This window comes from Passer domesticus, chromosome 33, assembly GCF_036417665.1.
Source record: "Passer domesticus isolate bPasDom1 chromosome 33, bPasDom1.hap1, whole genome shotgun sequence".
Lineage (NCBI taxonomy): Eukaryota > Metazoa > Chordata > Aves > Passeriformes > Passeridae > Passer > Passer domesticus.
This window is the reverse complement of record NC_087506.1, coordinates 2,529,888-2,548,321: the sequence shown is the minus strand read 5'-3', so window position 1 is coordinate 2,548,321 and position 18,434 is coordinate 2,529,888. Positions and strand designations below refer to the sequence as shown.

General features: G+C 46.3%; 1 protein-coding gene across 1 annotated transcript; it reads right to left on the bottom strand.

Moving 5' to 3' along the window:
• Positions 1-5,693: 5,693 nt before the first annotated feature.
• Positions 5,694-13,616, bottom strand: LOC135288579 (TOG array regulator of axonemal microtubules protein 2-like). Its single transcript, XM_064401960.1, has 6 exons — positions 13,503-13,616; positions 12,429-12,532; positions 10,856-11,060; positions 9,466-9,682; positions 8,296-8,382; positions 5,694-6,135 (listed from the first exon to the last, which is right to left on the bottom strand). The coding sequence occupies exons 1-6, from the start codon at positions 13,602-13,604 to the stop codon at positions 5,900-5,902; spliced, it is 951 nt and encodes a 316-aa protein (XP_064258030.1). The 5' UTR covers positions 13,605-13,616; the 3' UTR covers positions 5,694-5,899.
• Between the last annotated feature and the right edge of the window lie 4,818 nt (positions 13,617-18,434).

The window sequence follows — 18,434 nt, the reverse complement described above, 5'->3', positions numbered from 1 at the left end:
TGTATTTTCATAGAAGCACTGGCACTGTGCCAGCCTCAAACCATAACAGTGTCTAATTTGATGTTTGATTTTTCACTGGTTGAAAAGGTTTTTTACAAATGATGAGTTTTATTTTGTGTTTTTATAAATGGCGTGTTTTACTTTCGCACCTGATGAGTTAAATTACAATTCTCATTAGTAGAAAAGTAAGAGAAGTTTTAATGAGAGTGAAAAGCAAGTGAAAATAAGGTGTGTGTAAGCTGTCTGATTGTAAGACAAGGAGTGATAGTATAGAATACTTGAAAGACTGTTAAAGGGAAGAGAAAGAGGAAAAAAAGGAAAAAGAAAAGAGAGACAGTGAGAGTGAGAAAAAAGGACTAGTTTACTATGATTAACGGCATTAAGTTGAGAACAAAGAAATTAAAGAAAATACTTTCCTTAAGTGTTACTTTGATTATGACGTTAAACATATTTTCTTGCCTATACCTTTCAATCTTTACATATGTCAAAATTAATTTCTTGTGTGTACCCCTTTCATGTTTAATCTTTCCATTAAGATTGTTTATTGTCTGAAGTTTAGCTAAAATTATCAGTTCTATAATTGTCATTGTCTTGTTAATAATGTTTTACTGTTCATTCTTATGTCCCCGGGAATCCCTTTATGAGTTGTCCTAATGCCTCTAGAAGTTACCCCGTAAGTATGAAGGAATTTAAGTTGAAGAGTATTCTGGGGCCATAACTTAAAGATTGTTCTCCTGTTTCTAAAAGAAATAAAAAAGGGGGAGTTGTGTAGTGCCCCCGCCCCAGGTGGCAGGGATTCTACCCAGACAGACAGCATCGGTTGAGGGATGTGATTTAAAGAAGATTCCACCCCTCCACCCTGTGGGGCGTGTCCCTGGAAGTCCGGAAAAAGGCATTCCACTCCATCTTGTCAAACAAGGAATGGCTCCAGAATGTTCTTCCTTTCCTGTACCCCCATTGGTTTCAATTCTACTGCAATGTCCTCACCTTGGTTTTTTCCATTGGTTGTCCTCCTTGATCCACCCATTTGCAGTCCCCTGCTCCTTCTGCTATTGGACCCTGACCCTAAATGCCACCCCTAGCCTGTCATATAAAACCCATGACTACCCCCTTGTTTCTTGTCTTGGTCGCTGGCACAATAAAGGATTGAGGCTTTTGCTAAAGCAAGAAGCATCCTGTTGCCTGCCTTTCCCTGTTGGTCATCGGTGCCTGCCTGAGGTCTGAGACTCCAGGGCCCAGGGGAGTTGTTGCAGCACAGGCCCCATGCCACTCAATTTGGAATTTTAGGAGGTGGCAGGCCATGGGGGGCCACAGGCCCCTGGGCTGGATGCAGGTCCCTGGACATGAACGCCAGCCGTTTTTCATGGGCAACAAAACTGACCAGGCCAGTTTCCTGATGTCCTTTCCAGGAGGTGCTTCCCACTGCCAGGGCAGCCTGAGCTTTAGGTGGTACCAGGTTGCCTCTGGGAGATATCCTGCGCTGTCTGGGATTTCAGGAGGCAGCAGACTAGTTGGGGCCACAGGCCCCTTGGCTGAACGCAGGCCATTTTCCATTGGAAACAAAACTCACCACCCCAGTTTCATGGTGTCACTTTGCAAGAGGCACTTGGCGCTGCCAGGGCAGCCCGAGTTGGAGGTGCTGGCAGCTTGGGTCTGGGAGACATCCTGTGGCATTTGGGATTTTAGGAGGCAGCAGCCCACTTGGGGTCACAGGCCCCTGGACATGAATCCCAGTGGAGGAAAGATCTAATTTTAAAAGCATCGGCCAGGCAATGCTCCTTTGACAAGTTCTGCCCTGAGCTTTCCTTAGGAAGATCTGAAATGTTCAATGTCACCAGCAAAAGCTCCTGCAATGGCTGCTCGCCATCAGAGCAGGACTGTCAGCTGTGAAACAAGTGCTGCCACAAGCATCAGCTTACCCAGGGCAGCAAATCAAGAGCTAGGAAGGAGCTGATCTGAAGGCCAAACCTCCTTAGCTCCTTCTAAAAGAGCTGGAACAGTTCCTCATTCCAGTGCGGTGGAATGCTGGGCACCACAGTTCTCGGTGAGAACTGGGCACAAGTTTTCTCTCACTGAGTGCTGTGATGGTTTCTGGAGGAGCTCTGGGCTCCTGTGCGTGCTGGCCACAATGAGGAGAGAAGGAATCAAGTGCACTGACACTCCTTTGCCTTGAGCATAACCCAGCCTGGACCAAACACACTGAATGGTTTCCCCCTGTCTCAAAATGGCAGGTCCACTGTTTGACAACTCGGGTGGTTTGGTGTCAAGGAATTTCCCTCAGAAATACTCAGTTTGTCTTCCTCTGTGCCTTTCCCTCAGCAGCCTTGGGGATGCTCCTATGTGAAGCCATCTGTCTCACAGAGTTTGAGACAACTTAAAACAGGATACTGTGCAATAAGTTCATCTCCTCTAAACTGTTCCAACAATCCCTTTCCTGCAATAGGAAATTATTACTAATAGATGAAAGTGGAAAAAAACCCCAACAGTTTATTAATAAACAGATCCCCCTATGACACGTGTTACAAGGTGGAGCCGGGATCTCTCTTAGGAAGAACAGGAGCTGTCATGGAGTAGTTCTAGCAGCTGATGAAAGCTCGCTGGCTCGTCTGGCATCGACTTTTTGCCAGTGGCAGAGCTCCATGGAACAGTCACAGCAGGTGAAGCAGCTGGGCTGGAGCTCCTCAGTGCCTTTTCTCCCTGGCGTGGCTCAGCTCACAGACTCTTGGGCTGGGAGCAGGGCTGCTCCACTTCTGCCAGCACCATGTCCCTGGGCTTGGACAAACAGTTTTCTGCTAGGAGAGCCCTGCACTCTGTTCCACATATCTTTCATAAAGGCCCAAACCAACTCCAAACACTCAGTCTACAGCAGCTTTTCACAATGGGCTTCAGAAATCCAGGACTGCTGCAAGTGAGTGTTGGAAGGCTCTTGTTTTGTTCCTGCCAGCAGAATTCTTGATGATCTTATGCAATTTTATTCAGATGTAACATAAAAGCTGTGGTTTTTTATTGCAATATTTCATGATGAGTAACAAGCCTTGGGAGCATGAGGTACAGAACTGACATGTGAAAGCATGAGCATATCCTCCAAAGTGGTCAGTTTAATTGTCCATTTTATTACTCTTCTATTTACTCCACACTAATAAAGAAACGCAAGCTTTGCTTGGAGGCAAAGGAGGCATGGGATACACTAGGATCCCTCGCAGGCTCACCAGGGCTGGCAGTGACAAAGCAGGCAGTCTGCTTCATTGAGAACCACTAGAGAGCTACATCCCAATGCGCTTTTAAGTACTATGGTATTATTAAGAGCTCCTTTTCTGCATGAGATGCAAAAAGGAGGTACCAAATGATCTTCATGCAAGCATGCAGTAAAGACCTGATCCTGCTATCCTAATGAGGCTTTTGCTTTGGCAATTACACTCTTCCCATTCATCTTTTGATGCAGACACTTGCGGTTTTCCCCTACACCCTTGCAAGGCTGGCAGTTGCTGCTTCCCATTTCCTGTTCTTCCCTAGAGACAGTACAGTGGCTGCTTTGAAACAAAAAGCCCTGAGATCTGGATAGCTTGAAGGAGCATGAAATGCTAATTGAGTGTTCATGGTGGTCATACCCAGGTCTGCACTTCCCAGTGCTCTGAAGCAGCAGCAGGAGGACCGTGCATCATTCCTGTTGGTGGATGTTCATGTTTCTGGTGTGCAAGAGCAATGACTTTGAGGAGGGACAAAAATGCCCCAATTCAAACAGTGGCTGTGCAAGGAGATGTGAAGTTTCACAGCCTTTTCTAGAACATTATAGAAAGATCTAAGAGAATATTGTGGCATTGAGTAGGTCCCTAATTTTGTCTCCATAGAAATCCCCAAAGGCCACATTCACTCTGCTGGTGATGGCAACCCCACAAGCTCACGGGCTAGTTTTCCCTGCAACATGCCACCCTGCCCTGGCTTTACTAGGCCAGGACTAGACCCATAGCTAAGCAAACACATGCAGCCAGGTGACATAGAATTTTTCTTTCAGAAGACCTAATTAACACAATCCCATGCCGTTTCTTCTGTAACATCAGAAGCTGGCAACCATGAGAACTTTGCTGGCAAAAGGTTACATTTTGCACTGGGCCTAGAAGTGTTTTTCCCTAAGGCAAAGCAAAGTGAAATGTGAAGTTCAAAAGCTTCAAATGCCTATAAAAGGAAACTGCGGAATAATTTCTGGAAAGGCAGCATTGTCAATGATCATGCAGCCCACCCACAGCTGGAGCTGCATCCAGAATTGCTTCTTCCAGCTGTGCAGGAATTCATTTCAGTGGCAAGCACTGTTCCATGATGAACAAATTGTCCCCTAGCTCGGGCTGAATGGCACCCAGGCTGCGGTACAGATTTGAGGAACCCTTGTCACTTGTTATTGGCCTCCCAGTGCACTCATCCTTCTGCAAACAAGGTGCAAACAACACAGCTGGGCTGCTGTCCTGGGTAAATATACATACAGACGGTTTTTCCAAATCAGTGCATCTTTTCCCAGTGAAAGACACGAATTCTTCTTACCTATGAAATTGTGATTGAAGACACCCGTGAGCCAGATCTGTGTGAGACTGCAAAGGAGCAAAGCTTTGGGGTTTGGGCACACTTCTCTTTGTTTCTTTTCTCCGGCCTTTTCTGAGCACAGAACACACCTAGGTAGAAAGCTTTTGACTATACAGGATCTTTTGGATCCATTGTCCCCCAAATAAGTCAACAGGTGGCCCTGTCGTAATGCCAAGTAACAAAGAGCAGCACAAATGACACAAAGAAAACATGGCCAAAGAGGAAGAGGAGAGGCCCAGTGAGGAGGAAAGGATGTGGTGAGACACTGGCACATTGAGTGAGCTGCACTCCCACCATCTCTAGGCTAGCAGGACCTGGTCTCACATTCTTCTCCTGGTTTATTTAAATTTAATTTATTTATTTACTTTTTTTTCATCATCAGTATAAAATATATACCATTAAAATATGTAATCAAGATTTAAAGGTACAATCAAAACACATTTATTCAAAACTACATCTAAGGATCAGAACATATGTACATCTACTACAAAACCTAACATATAAATCCTGTTCTTCAAACAATATTCATACAGGCAGCAGCTTCTTCCTGAACTTGGAGAAAAGAGAGCTCTTCTGTACAGCAGGCAAGGACTTTGTGGGTAAGGCACCATGGGAATTGTCCAGAGGAACCTTCTCAGTAAGACTGTAACCAGTCACATCTGCAAAATGGAGACACAAATTTTAACAGGGGCCACAATGCAAACCTAAAGCAGCTAAAGCTCCATATTTCATGGGACAGACATCCTGCAAACTTCTAAAGAGCTGCACAGGGAAACATGCTCCTGCTGGCAGGCACTTGAGGCAGGACAAGGGAAAACCCTGGCCCACTTCCACAGGAATGCCACAGGAGCACCCTGGCCTCTGGGCTGCCCTGGGACAGCAGGGAGCCCAGAGCCCTGTGCTCTCCAGCAATGGCTCAGCTGCACATGCACCCTCCTGCTCCTCTGCCTGCCCCACAGCTGAGCAGCCCTCCAGCTCCACAGGCACTGGCAGCAGCACAGCTCATTGCAGGGGCACATGCAGGGCACAGCTGTTCCCTGGCAATGTGCACAGGCTCTCTGGGCTGCCACAAGACCCTTCCTCCCACCAGAGACTGGCCCAGCTCCCCCTCACCTCTGTGTGAGGCTGAGCCATGATCAGCCTTCACCTTTTCCTCAGTCTGGAGTTGCTTCAGGCCCCCCATGCCATGACTAGGAAGGGCGATGGAGAGAGAGGGGGCAGGTGCACACCCTTCCTTAGCATTTGGTCTCTTTTGTCACAGCTAACAAGGCAGATCTGGAGGTGTCCAACTCAGCACGTTGTCATCTCTCTGGAGAACATCATGCCTTCACCAGCCCAACATTTTGGAGAGGTTTTCCCGCACATGTGGAGGCTGGCTGGCAGCACATCTCTTCAGCTTGGTGCCCATCACCTTGTGGAGGGCAGAGGCAAGCTTGGTGGCCACAGTGCGGACATTGGCGCTTCGCACCGGCAGCGCCTTGTTCTCCAGGAAGGACCAGAGCACGGGCAGGGCGTCGTGCTGGACCACTTCAGGGCTCCTGGCATAAACCCACTCCACAAGCACTGCCGGGAGAGAGACACAGCTTCTCAACCACCAGCCTCAATGCAAACAGGGATCTACCTCTGCATTTGCTAATTGGAAGCCTTCTGGCTAAGATCAGCAAAATAGCACAGAGCCCCATGATCCAGAAACGGGCAAAGCAGCTGATCATCCTGGAAACAGAACCACCAACCCCTCAGGATTAATTTATCCAACCACAGCCTTGTCCCTGTGGCAGACTTTGTCCCTTTACTAAATTATTTCACATTATCTTTCTGCATGAGCAATGAATGAAATGTCCAGTTGCTTTTTATTTCCATTAAGAAGTTGTCTAAACCCACACTGAAGATTCGGAAATGCACCATGGACAGAAAATTGAGAGATTTCTAATAAAAGGGATGATTCCATTTTCATGACTTTGATGTCAAGTGCCAAACGTTTAATCTGGCTCTTCCCTTTGCTCAATGGCACACAGCAAAGGGCAGTATTAGAACACACCTCAAAACTCCAGCCCACCAGAGACGGCTGCTGCTTGGCAGTTGGATTGGAAACATCAGTGACTAGCTGGTGTCTTTGGCAGAATGCTTCTGGGGCTTCCAACAAGCAGCTGTTTCAAACCTCAGGGTGCCTTAGAGAATTATCCAGACCCCATTGCTGTGGCATTTGAGCATCTCCACATTTTAATGCCATTTCCCCTCCCAATGTTAATGGCATTTTTTCTTATAATGTCCACTGACGTAGGGGCATAGAAAGAACAAAATGCTACACAGGGGACTGAAATTCATCCAAAACACGAGTGTTTTCTCATATTGTCTCTGAAATCTGCTCTCTGCTCATTTTCTGAACCAAACTATATCACAGACAAAAATTTACTACCAACAGGCTCCTTGCATGGCAGATTTGGCTGAAAGATCAAATCCTGAAAAGCTCTGGAGACCATTCTTATTTTCTGATCAGGCAAAATGTTATCTAGTAGCCATTTATTATTCTGTGGTGGAAGAGACTTCATTTTCTCTAAGCTTTTAATCCACTGGCAGTCATCAATATTAAAACAGCTCCTGAAAGTACCCAAACCCCAATTGTGCTAAGCAGGAAAAGGGTTATGGTACCCATTTTAACATGGGAATTCACTTGAGTTTAAATACAATTAAAGATATTGGTGACTATTGAAGGTAAGGAACAGCTGTCTCTTCCTATTAAATCTCAGAGAGAACATCTACTTTTTCTAAAGTAGTCCTAATTTATGTTTCATTCCTTTATTTGAAAAAGAGATCAAAAGATCTGTAAAACTAAATTCCCTGTTGCTGGAGATCTACTTTTTTCAAAGCTCTTTAAAAGGCCTTTGACATTCCCAATCACTGAACATGCCCTTTTGAGATTCCTAATGGAGACACAAAGTGTATTAAACCTTGCATTCAAAGATGTTGGCCTAATTAGCAGTGGCTTTAGCCCCAGATAAAGCAAGACTATCAATCGTCTGCTCTAGTATATATTGGGATTATAATTTTCCCATTCTTTGGCTATTGCTGACATAGCAAGCCCCTCTGAGGAATCAATTATCAGCTGCATTTGTAACATTTGGGACAGTGCTGACACAGGCAGACACTGTTTGCACACCCTGAAATGCTCAGTCCAGTGCCACTTTGACAGCACAGGCAGGGAGCCTCAGCACTCTGCTTCTGCCCCTCTGCCCCCAAAGGCTGCCTTGCACTAAATCCCTGCCTCTAATACATCTGTTGAGTTTTGACCTAAGCTGTGACCCCAGGCTCTGCACAGTTCAGCCTCAAAGCTTTCCAAGAGAAAAACAAGAGTTCTGTGAGGACAAAACAAACTGATCCCCTGAAACAGCATTTGCCACCATTTTCCCTAAAAGATGACAGATGTCCCTGAGCTTCCAAGAGAGGAGCCAGCTGGGGTATTTTGAGTCCCTCCCTTTCCTGGAGCTGGGTTCTGAGATGCCCCAGTGGGAGCTCAGCCCCGAGGCCGAGCTCTGCCCCATCTCAGATGCTGCACAGCTCTGCAGCAGCCAGGGAAACCTGCCAAATACACCTGCCTTGGGCACTGGGCAGGAGGGACAAGCTCAGCACCTCCTGGTTTGGAGGAGCTACTCTGCTGTCTGTTCACAAGCATTGCCTGTAAATACTCCCTGAGAAGACCTCTTGGCCTAGAAGGGGAAGCCATACCTGTGATACACTCCGTGACATCCAGCAGAGCTTGGCCACTCAGTTGATTCCACTGGTAGCTGAACTCCTTCAGTAGTGACACTTTATCTACAAGTGAAACACATGTTTCTGCTCACTTTTCTGAGGCCATAGGACAAGGGACAGTGCAGAGGGAAAGGGCAGGGGCAACCCCATTCTATAAAATAAAGTACATTTCTACTGATTCTTGAATCCTGTCTTCTTTCCTTCCAGCCTGCTTGGCAGGGATTTAAATTGCAAAAGAAAAGCTCTCCTTTCACATTTGTAAATGCAAAGTTGTCTGCTGTATCAGGAGCTATGTTAAAACATTTCCCATCAGGGACATCAAGAGTTCAGTCACATGTAAGTAGTGAAATGGTTTTGCATCCCAGAGCAAAAAGGAAGAACCCCATACTTGGGACACAGAAAGGCACCGAGTCAGGCAGTTCCTGAGTTCACAGAGCAGCTGAGGAGGAGAAAGTGGCAACTCCCCTTGAACACCTGCCTCTTCAACACTCCTATTTTCAGGCATATTTCCCCAGTGTGGCATTTTCAGAGCTGACATAAATCTGTGTGGCAAAGGAATTGAGAGCAGCCTTTGCCTATGTAGTTAACTGCTGTAGACATCTTGCCCCATGCAAAACAACATGTGGAATAGGGCATCATTGACAGCTGGGTTTATACCTATTTGTTATAAAGAAATGAACTTGGGGAATCCTAAGTTCCCCTTTGAAAATAGAAGACAAAGAAGAAAAGGGGAAAATAGGCAGCTAATGCCTATCATGTAGAGCATTCCCGGTGGCTGCTCTGCAGGAGCTCTGATGGGTCAGTCTCCCTTCATGCCAAGAGCAAAGCTATTCATTTGGGAAGTCAAACGGGGCCCAAGCAAACTCCAAACCCCCTTTGCCTCTGAACTGTAGCAAAGCTGTAGTCTGGGACTTGCTCTTCAGACAGGCAGCACAGAGCCAAGGGCTCCTGGGACTTTTGGGAAATGCTGATCACGTTCAAGCCTGTTGGGGGACTGGTGCATAAGGACTGCACCTGCACAGCTTCTGGGGGATGCCAGCTGGAGCCTTCCACAGACAACAGCAGCTACCAAGGCACTCAGCACTCTCTTGTGTCAGAGAGACAGAGACACAGGTGAGGAGAGTCCATGCCAGGGCTCAGCCTTACCTAAATGAGCAATGGATTCTTCCAATGCTTTCACAGCTGCAGCACGAACCCTGGGATCCTTGGAGTTCAGGTTCTTCGTTATTCCTTCCACCAAACCAATGATCACCGGGTTCAAGGCATCTTTCAGGACACCTGTGATTTCAGCCAGCACGTCCAGCGCCTTCTGCTTCACTTTCTTGTGGCTGTCAGATATTCTCAGGACAAAATAATCAAAAATCTGTGAAGAGAACAAACAACAAGAAAGCTGAATTCACATGTCCTTGTTTGAAGAGTGGATGTAGCAGTCAGCAATGTAAAAGATGAGAGTGATCCTTTCTGTCAGGTCAGCACTTGCTTGCACAATTTCACTCTTTTCCTGTGGGCCACTCACTGGAATGGTGGCGCAACCTCATGCTGTTAGAAAGATTTTCTTCTGTTTTTAAGAGGTTTGGTTGGGGACAGAATAGTTCCTATGGTATTTCTCTCCATCTAGAAATCATTAAATCCATTCCATTTATTCATGCTAAAGACTACCTTTGCTTTAGAAGTATGGAAGCAGATGTTTACAATGCCCGATTTTCTACACAGTTGCCTCAAGTACTGAGGGCAATTAGGATTTTGCCAAAACTATGGCAGGAGGAGATCTAAGTTTTCTTTTGTTTGTCTCAGCGGCAGTATCTGGAGAAGTGCAGGACTCTGATCAACTCTTCCAGGATGCAGATCATTTCTCTAAGTAACAGGTAGACTTCTGGAATTTAATGAGCTGTACAGCCCTCATTAGAGCAGGTTCAGTCCCTTGACAGACACATCATCAGGCACCTTTTCTTGGAGAAAGGGGAAAAGCAGCTACTGGGAGGAGATGGCAGAGATGAGTCCTTAGCTGTTTTCCTCCTTTTCCAAAGAGAAAAAAAGACCCCTCAAGAAGGGTGAGAACTGTCTTTACCAAGAGGAATAGGAACAAGGATGGAAATGAGAGCCAGAGTTGTGCCTGTGCAAGACTAGATGGAGTATATGGAAGTATTCTTAAAAAAAACCCTGGGTTTAAACCAACCCAGTCTGATCTTCTCTTCCCTAGGTAAACCCATTTTTGGTCTAGAGAATAATTGCCATGCTTTCAGTGGCTGGATTGCCTTCACTTAACCCAACAGGGAGTAGGAGAGAGCAGCAGTCACACCAGCAGAAAATTCTGTCATCATCGATGAACAGCATCAATAGGCACCTGCCAGACAAATACAGCTGGACTGAAATAACTTGTCCTGAAGCCTGGACCTGAATTAAATTTGCCTGGGTAAGAGGGACCAGCATGTCCCAAACAGCCAGGATGGAGTGCCAAGACACACTGAATTAACTTTACTGCTACAGGCTTAGGAAAGGAGCTAAAGGAAAGGAGCAATGAAGATACCCTACATACTTGGACAATGTTAGTGGAGATGAGCTGGGGGCTAGTTTTGCACAAGTCTTGGAGGAGTGACACTCCTTCCATGCGCGTCTGAAACCCCTTGGCCTCCAGGAGATTGTAAAGCTTCTGGAGCAGCTCTGTTTCTTCCTCAACCGGAGGTAACGTGACCTGGGCTTGTGCACGGTGTAGGAGGCATCCATCAGAGGTAGATTTCACTCTGGAAAATAAAACCAAATGAGGACCTGTTGGTGATAATACCTTCAGTAAATTGTGAGAAAAACATCTTCAGTAGCTTTTCTAATTATGTGATTTCAAGCTGGAAAGTCATGAGGCTCTGAAAAACAATGTGGACCTAATGACAATCATTTTGGGAGACAATCTGCAAGGAACATTCTTGCCAGTGCTCACTCAGGAAAAGCAAGGATGAGATGCATCTGATCTATCTTCAGATGGCTGCCAAGGCACACAGGTCACATTGCTTTGTGGAGAAAGAGATACACTACTTCCAAGTTTAAGTGGCTCCTCATATGGAATGTTTGTGTCTCATAATAAGGAAACTCATCACTCTGGAGAAGTGTCTCTACAACCAGGCATGACAATCTGCAAAAATAGCTCAGATGCATCTGAACAGATGAACAGGGCCATATGTGAAGGATTCAGAAAATCAGTCACAGAGATAAAAACAGAAGCCAGACACCCCAGAACTATGCTCACATTTCATTTGCTTCCCTAGAGACTAGATCCACAGCTTAACAACCCCACTGGGAACAATTCTCCTGGATCAAGCTGTCTCTTCCATGAGCATGGAAAGATGCTAGCTATGCTACTGAGGCATGTGGTGACTTTCCTGCCACTGCTGAGCGTGACAGAGCTAAATAAATCCCCTCTGTGATCAGAGGAGAACAGGTACAAGTAGCTCTGCAACTGCCATGAAGAGACAGCAAGGACCAAATTCCTGTCTTAAATGCTGATTGCAGCACAGGATGAAATAAACCATACATGCTGTCCATCAAGCAAATCATATGAAGGACAGGAATATCAAGACAAAAAGTACACATTGAGACACCTGTTGTTTGAAGTTGATCAGGAATTGCATTGCTACTTACTACTCAAACTTGATCCTGTTTCAGGGCAAGAAAACCATGATTCAGCCAGGCCAAACCACATGCATGAGAACTGCATCTTTGTGGAATGGCATCCTGCTTCTAGACTGAGACTTCTCATCAAAACACCCATCAGGAAAAGACTCCACTCAGATGAAAAAAAAGCCCTGGTTGAATTTCCTTGTCCCAAGTCAGGCAGCAGAAACTTGGCCCTGTCATAGCCTCCATACCACTGCCCTTGCCACTGCACTGGATCATCTGAGCTGCAACCAATGGGGTCTTTTTGTCTCTCAATTGTGAAAACCCCTCCAAAGAAGTTGTGTTCAGTGTAATGCAGAAGTAGACTTTTTTTATCATAGAGCATTTGTAGGGAAAGAGAACAATCTGTGTCACTGGCCATCTCTGCCAGAAAGATTTTCCTGAGGAAGAGACATGTAAAGCTTGTCATGTGCTTTGTCACATCTGAATAAAGTGCTCAGTACCGTTTGCTAGAAGACAATGTGGCCTGGGGCTTCTTGGAGCCATCGTTCCTCTTCTTCACCAGCTCCTTGACAGATGGGCGTTCAGCCTTCTGGTTTTCCATCCCCTACAAAGACATAGAGAAACCCCATCAATATTTAGAGTATAAAATAGGAAATTCCCTGCTTAAAACACAAGTTAGAACCAGGATCACTGCTACCAAGGCTTAGGGAAACATTTCCTAACTTACAGATGGAAACAGCCCAGGGATTCAGTGATGCCAACTCTTTGTTTTCAATAGCCCAAGGCAGGTTATGGGTGCTACCAGACTGAGCAGCAGTCTAAAATCCCAAATTCATTAGTCTTCAGCATAAATGGGAATAATGCGAACTGGCAGGCAACGAGTGTTCGTAAACAACAGAAGCAACAGAAAAATCTGGACTCTCTGGGGATTGGCCCATTGTGTTGGAAGGATTTGGTTCAACACTCACTCTCCCTGTGCCTGAACAAAGGCATGCTCCCTTCTGTAATGTCGATAAAAAAAATAAAATCCCCGCCCCCCCCCCCAAAAAAAAACCAAAAACAAAGGGGTTTCCACTGGATGCTGCTGAATTCACCAAGATTTTTCCAGTTCCACAGAGCTTGACAGCAGGGCAGTATTCCCAAAAGACTGTAATTGTAGTAACTAGGATTGACTTGGCCATCTTTTGTAAATTTGGAAATTTTTAGTACTACTACTTCCAGTATCTTTTGCAAAGACTCTGTTCTCTTCAGAAGCACTATTCTCACTTAATTGCTTTACTGGGCAGAGGAGGGAGAGCATGGTGGGGCCTTACACTTAAATGTAAACCCATTTGCTCTCTTTCCCTTTCTTCTTTGTGAATGATATTGAAAATATTCAAACCCCACTTTTTCCCTAATAACATCAATTTCTTTGTGGTCTGCAGATGAACAGGCTGAGGATTAACAGCTCATTCCCAGGAGAAAAATGATTCAGTAGTAGAGGAATGAGATCAAGACAGATTGGGGATGTTTGATCTCACATTAGCAGTGGCAATACTTGCACAAAGGAGCCATTTCTCCTGCCAAGCACTTACTTTCTTCTTCATTCTTGTCAGAATATCTTCCAGGTCACTGGTGGAAAGAGATCGTTCCAAAAGCATTTTAAATTTTTGATGATTGAGCAACATCTTCACCATCTCCTGTCCATAATGCCTAAGGAAGGAAGGGAGGGAGGGAGGGAGGGAGGAAAGGAAAGAAAAGTGAACAAACAAAGGAAGAGTGTGAACAGAAGAGGCTTATACCTTAAATTCATCATGTGCAATCCTTGCACAAGAAGGCATTACCTACTCAGCAAAGAGGGAGATTTACCTCCAGTTGATACTGCACAGTGCTGTCAGATGAACACAGGAGGCAAGAGGAGAATGTGGGCAACAGAAAAATACCATTTCACTCTGAAACTGTGGATGTGCTCCTGTGGGATCAAAGGATCCCAGAGAACAAGCAGAACACATCTGCTTTGTTGTCAGAGCCTATTAGCAATGTCTTGCTGCCATTGCACAATAATTTGCCTTTCTTTAACTGGCAGGGAAGCCAGGACAAAACACCTCATGCATCCTCTTGATTATTCTATACTTTATGTATGCACAGGGGCAGTTAGTTGCTCTGGTGTTCTTGGCAGCTATTAATGGGAATTTCATCATCAGAGTAAGGGGACTTTGGTGGTTTGGGTTGATTTTGCCACTAGGAAATCACAGCTTTCTTCAAGAAGAAATTTGGAGGTCATTGAGCCACAGAAAACAGCATTCTAGAAATCTGCAGACCAAGTTCAGAAAGACTGAATATGTTGGCTAAAGACCCCTGAAATATTTCTAAGAAAGTCTGAAGTTAAGGAGAAATGGATGTTTGGGATCCTTCAGTGATAAATATTAGCCAACACTTTGGCTTTGTGTTGTGCACCCAAGGCCAAAGAAAACTGTTGGACTGGCTCATCTGAGCTCTTTTGATCTCAGTAAAGAATCCTTCAAGCCATAGGAAGTTGGCAATGCTCATTTCTGCTGGCCAACCTCAGGTTACCCAGTACAGTCATTTGCCCAGGCAAGCCAGAGCAATGGTCACAGCACCAAGGCTGACAGAGCTCCAGAAGCCTTTGTTGGACAATGCTCTCAAGCACATGCAGTGACTCTTGGGGTCACTGCACATGGCCGGGAGATGGACTCGATGACCCTGATGGGTCCCTTCCAACTCAGCATATTCCATGCTTCTATGAGCCTTATTCACACAGTGAGGGAACTTCATATTTCCATTAGTTTCCACTCTTGTGGGGTTTTACCTTTATAGCCAGGCACAAAAGGCTTTTCCTGTTTTAGGAGGTGAAATGAAGATCATTACCTTGTGTCCTGGTGACAGTCCTGAGCAAGCTTCCCTGCCACATGTGCCAGCCTCTCAGCCCTGGCTGTGCCTGCCAGCTTTGTGACTCCAATTCTCTCCATCAGGGACAGGAGGAGCTCGGCCCCACACTTCCGCACCTGGGCGTGGCGGCTCCTGGGAAGGAGAGAGCAAACCCTGGGGCACAGGGAGAAGGAGCAGCAGCAGCACAGGCCTTGGCCAGAGCCTGCTCCCTGTCCTTGCTGGGGGAAGGAGGCCTGGCTTCTCCCTGCAACTTTAGACACCGCTAGAAGGTTCTGAACTCAGGTAAACACAAAGCTAGCATTGTACAGAAGGACTGCCTGCAAGGCAGAGGGAGGAATTCAGTCTCCCTGCACTCTCTGATACTCAGCTCCTTTCACAGTATTTACTCTGAGAAAGATTAAGGAAATAGATTACATATGAATGATTTAGAAAATAAAGACAACTCATGCTGACCCATCAGAGGGCAGCCAGTACACAGAGCTGCAGCAGGATTGAGGCTCTTTCCACCCATGATCCCCAAATCTGCAGACCTCTGGGAAGAAACAAATGCAGGGAAAACATGTTGTGGGCCATGAAGTTGCAGAATATCCAGCAATGCAGCCTGTTTCTTCTGAGAGGCTTGGCAACGGATACATCTGAATGTTTTACCCTATTCCAAAGCTGAGGAAAGGAGGGACAGGCAGTTTAACCAGGCTGTCCTGTTCTAGAGAGTGTCTCTTGGGAACTATCAGGCCCAGCACCAACATTTAAGGCAGCATGTGCTTCAACTGTTCCATGGCAGTCAGGCTGTGAAGGTGCCTTTAAAGTGATTCATCATCCCAAGGCTAACATGAAACATGAGTTTGAATAGAAAGTAGAGTTCTATGGCCAGGACAGTCATACAAAACTCCTTTTGGCAGGAGCTGCACCTGCTGTGCAGGCTGTGCCACACCCAGCAGATTGTCCCCCATGTGCTCCACACCCCAGCAAGTACCCTCCTCCTTTCTCAAGCTAATGGCATCATGAGGAGACATGGTTTTCCCAGGGCCCCTGTGGTTAGTGCTGTGAAATACCAAACACCACTCACAGCTGCAATTGCAATTGTCCCTCTTGCCACAAAAGCACAAGGCTCTATCCTCAGGCTTTGCAGGCACTTTCACTTCCCCACCAGTCACCACAGCTAGGAAAATCTGACAGCCTGGGAGAACTCCAGGAAGCAGCAGGAAGCTGAGTCAGAGGAGCTTTCATTTGGGTATCAGGAAAAAGGTTTTTCACCCAGAGGGTGGTTGGGCACTGGAACAGGCTCCCCAGGGCAGTGGTCACAGCACCAAGCCTGACAGAGTTGAAGAAACATTTGGACAACAATCTCAGGCACTTGGTGTGACCCTTGGGCTGTTCTGTGCAAGGCCAGGAGCTGGACTCAATGGTCCTGATGAGCCCCTTCCAACTCCCCATATTCTAAAGTTCTGGGATTCTGAGAACTAATAGGCTGCAGGAGGGCAGAAACAGGTGACAAGAAGAGAGAAATGACGTTGATTGGAGAATGAAGTCACTGAGTTCACAGAAGATGCAGCATACAGGACCCTTCCCTCCCACCATTCCCATTCTCTGTCTCATCCCTTCTCCCTCCCACACACTAGAAGGTGAAGAATATCACTAAAAGAAGAACAACCTACTTGACTCCCATGTCCATGAGAGCAGTCATTGCTCGTGCAGGAGTCACATTCTCCACCATGATCCCCAGGGTCTGACTGGCTGCTTTCTGAACAAATTCTGGGGAGTTGGACACCATCTGCAGAAGGACCCGAGCAACCTCATCCACCTCAGAGTCCATGTTCTTCTTCAAGGTCACAAAGAGCTCTCCCAGAGTGACAATTGCAGAGTAGGACACCTTGGAACGGAGGTTGGCCACCTGGACAAATCATGAGGGGAAACATAAGAATCACCTTGAAAAGAAAACCAGTTGCCTGCAACAGAAGTCCCAGAAAATGACAACACATCCCACTGTGTCCAAAGGAACATCAAAGTACAGTAAGAGCAGGAGAGCACAAGCACAGAAAGGCTTTTACTCTGGCACCAATTTCTGGTCTCACACCTGCTTACTGCAGGCCTAAAAAAAAAAATTTCATTCAAGTGTTCTACTTAACTCTTCTAAAATGTTCACAGCTTTGATTTTAAGCCCTTTGACTAGAAAACTGAAGCAAGGGCTGCTTTCAAATCATAAAAGCACAAATCATAAAGATAGAAGAGTCAGGTGCTCCTGTTCAAAAAACAACACCAGCAGCTGAAGCACTCAGCCAGGAAACAGAAAACACAGGCTCAGACCCAGAGACCAATTTGCAGTGTTGAATTACAGCTTGGGCAGAGACTGGGACTCTGGCAAATAACCTCATTAGTGTCTCAGTTTCTGCATTTGCACATTGCATTATAAAGGCACCACACTCAAAGACACGTGTCAGATACCCAACTTACCAGTAAATACAGCTACATGTACCCACAGATCGTACAGATAGCTGACAGACATTAGAAATAGAAGGTCTAAAAGCAGAAATGAAGGCAGACCCTGAGCACACATGGAGATGAACAAGCACATACCTACTCTACACACCATGTATGAAGTATGTGGGACAATTGAGAACAATGTTCTCACCTCGCTGGTAACTGCCAAGCAAACGTCATGAAGTCTACACAGCAGGACCTCTGAATGGGACCCAGCCAGGTGTTTGATGTTGTAGAGTCCCTTCTCCTTCATCTCCCTGAAAGGCAGAAGATTGATTTTTTCTCTCCACCAAGGCAGCACCCTCTGAGATTATCAGGCTGGCAGCTCAGTCAAACAATGGGAGGTGCTTTTCAAGGAGTACTTAATTTAGTTGTGGAAAAGGTTGCCACAGGATGATGTGGCTGTCAAAAGCCTACACAAATCCAAGAGGTGAATAGAGGGGTTTCAGAGTGGCCATTTAAGCAGACAGCCTTTCTGAAATCTCTGGCACATGATGCCCCCCTGGCACTGCTTCCTAGAAGCTGTAGACCAGACCAAACTGCTGTTTCTTGTCACCTCCCTGTGCCTGTCCCTGAGACACAGTCCCACCGAGCTGTTATTGGGGCATTTTCCTTTTTTGTCAGCCCCAGCAGGCAGTTCAGCACTGAGAGTCTGCACTGGCACTCTGGAGCTGAGTTTCCCCTCTGCCATCTAGGCCTCTCTCTGTCACCCCCTCCACTCCACCTCACATATTCCCCCAAAAAGCAGCAGGATGTCCCAGAAGATTCCACCCCTGAGCAAGAACTGTTGAAACTCTGGCTTTTCCCAAAACCCCCTACCTAAAACAACCCCCACAACAGCAACATGTTATTTAAAAGGTGCAAACAACTCTGTCTCTCAGCACTTTGTGCAGGGCCTCAGCTACAGGAAGGAATGTGAGGCATCAGGGCTGCAGCACAGGGCTGGCCACTGATCCCACTGGCACCCCTGAGCATCATCTGGACCCCCTACACCTGCAGAAGCTCTCTGCACCTCACAGGGCACCCATGAGAAATGGGGAAGAGAAAGCAGAAGAGAAAGGACAAAACAAAGGTGACTGCACAAGGAGATGCATTGTGGCAGATTTTTCATGCTCATCCCAGTGTGAATGGAGTCCTTA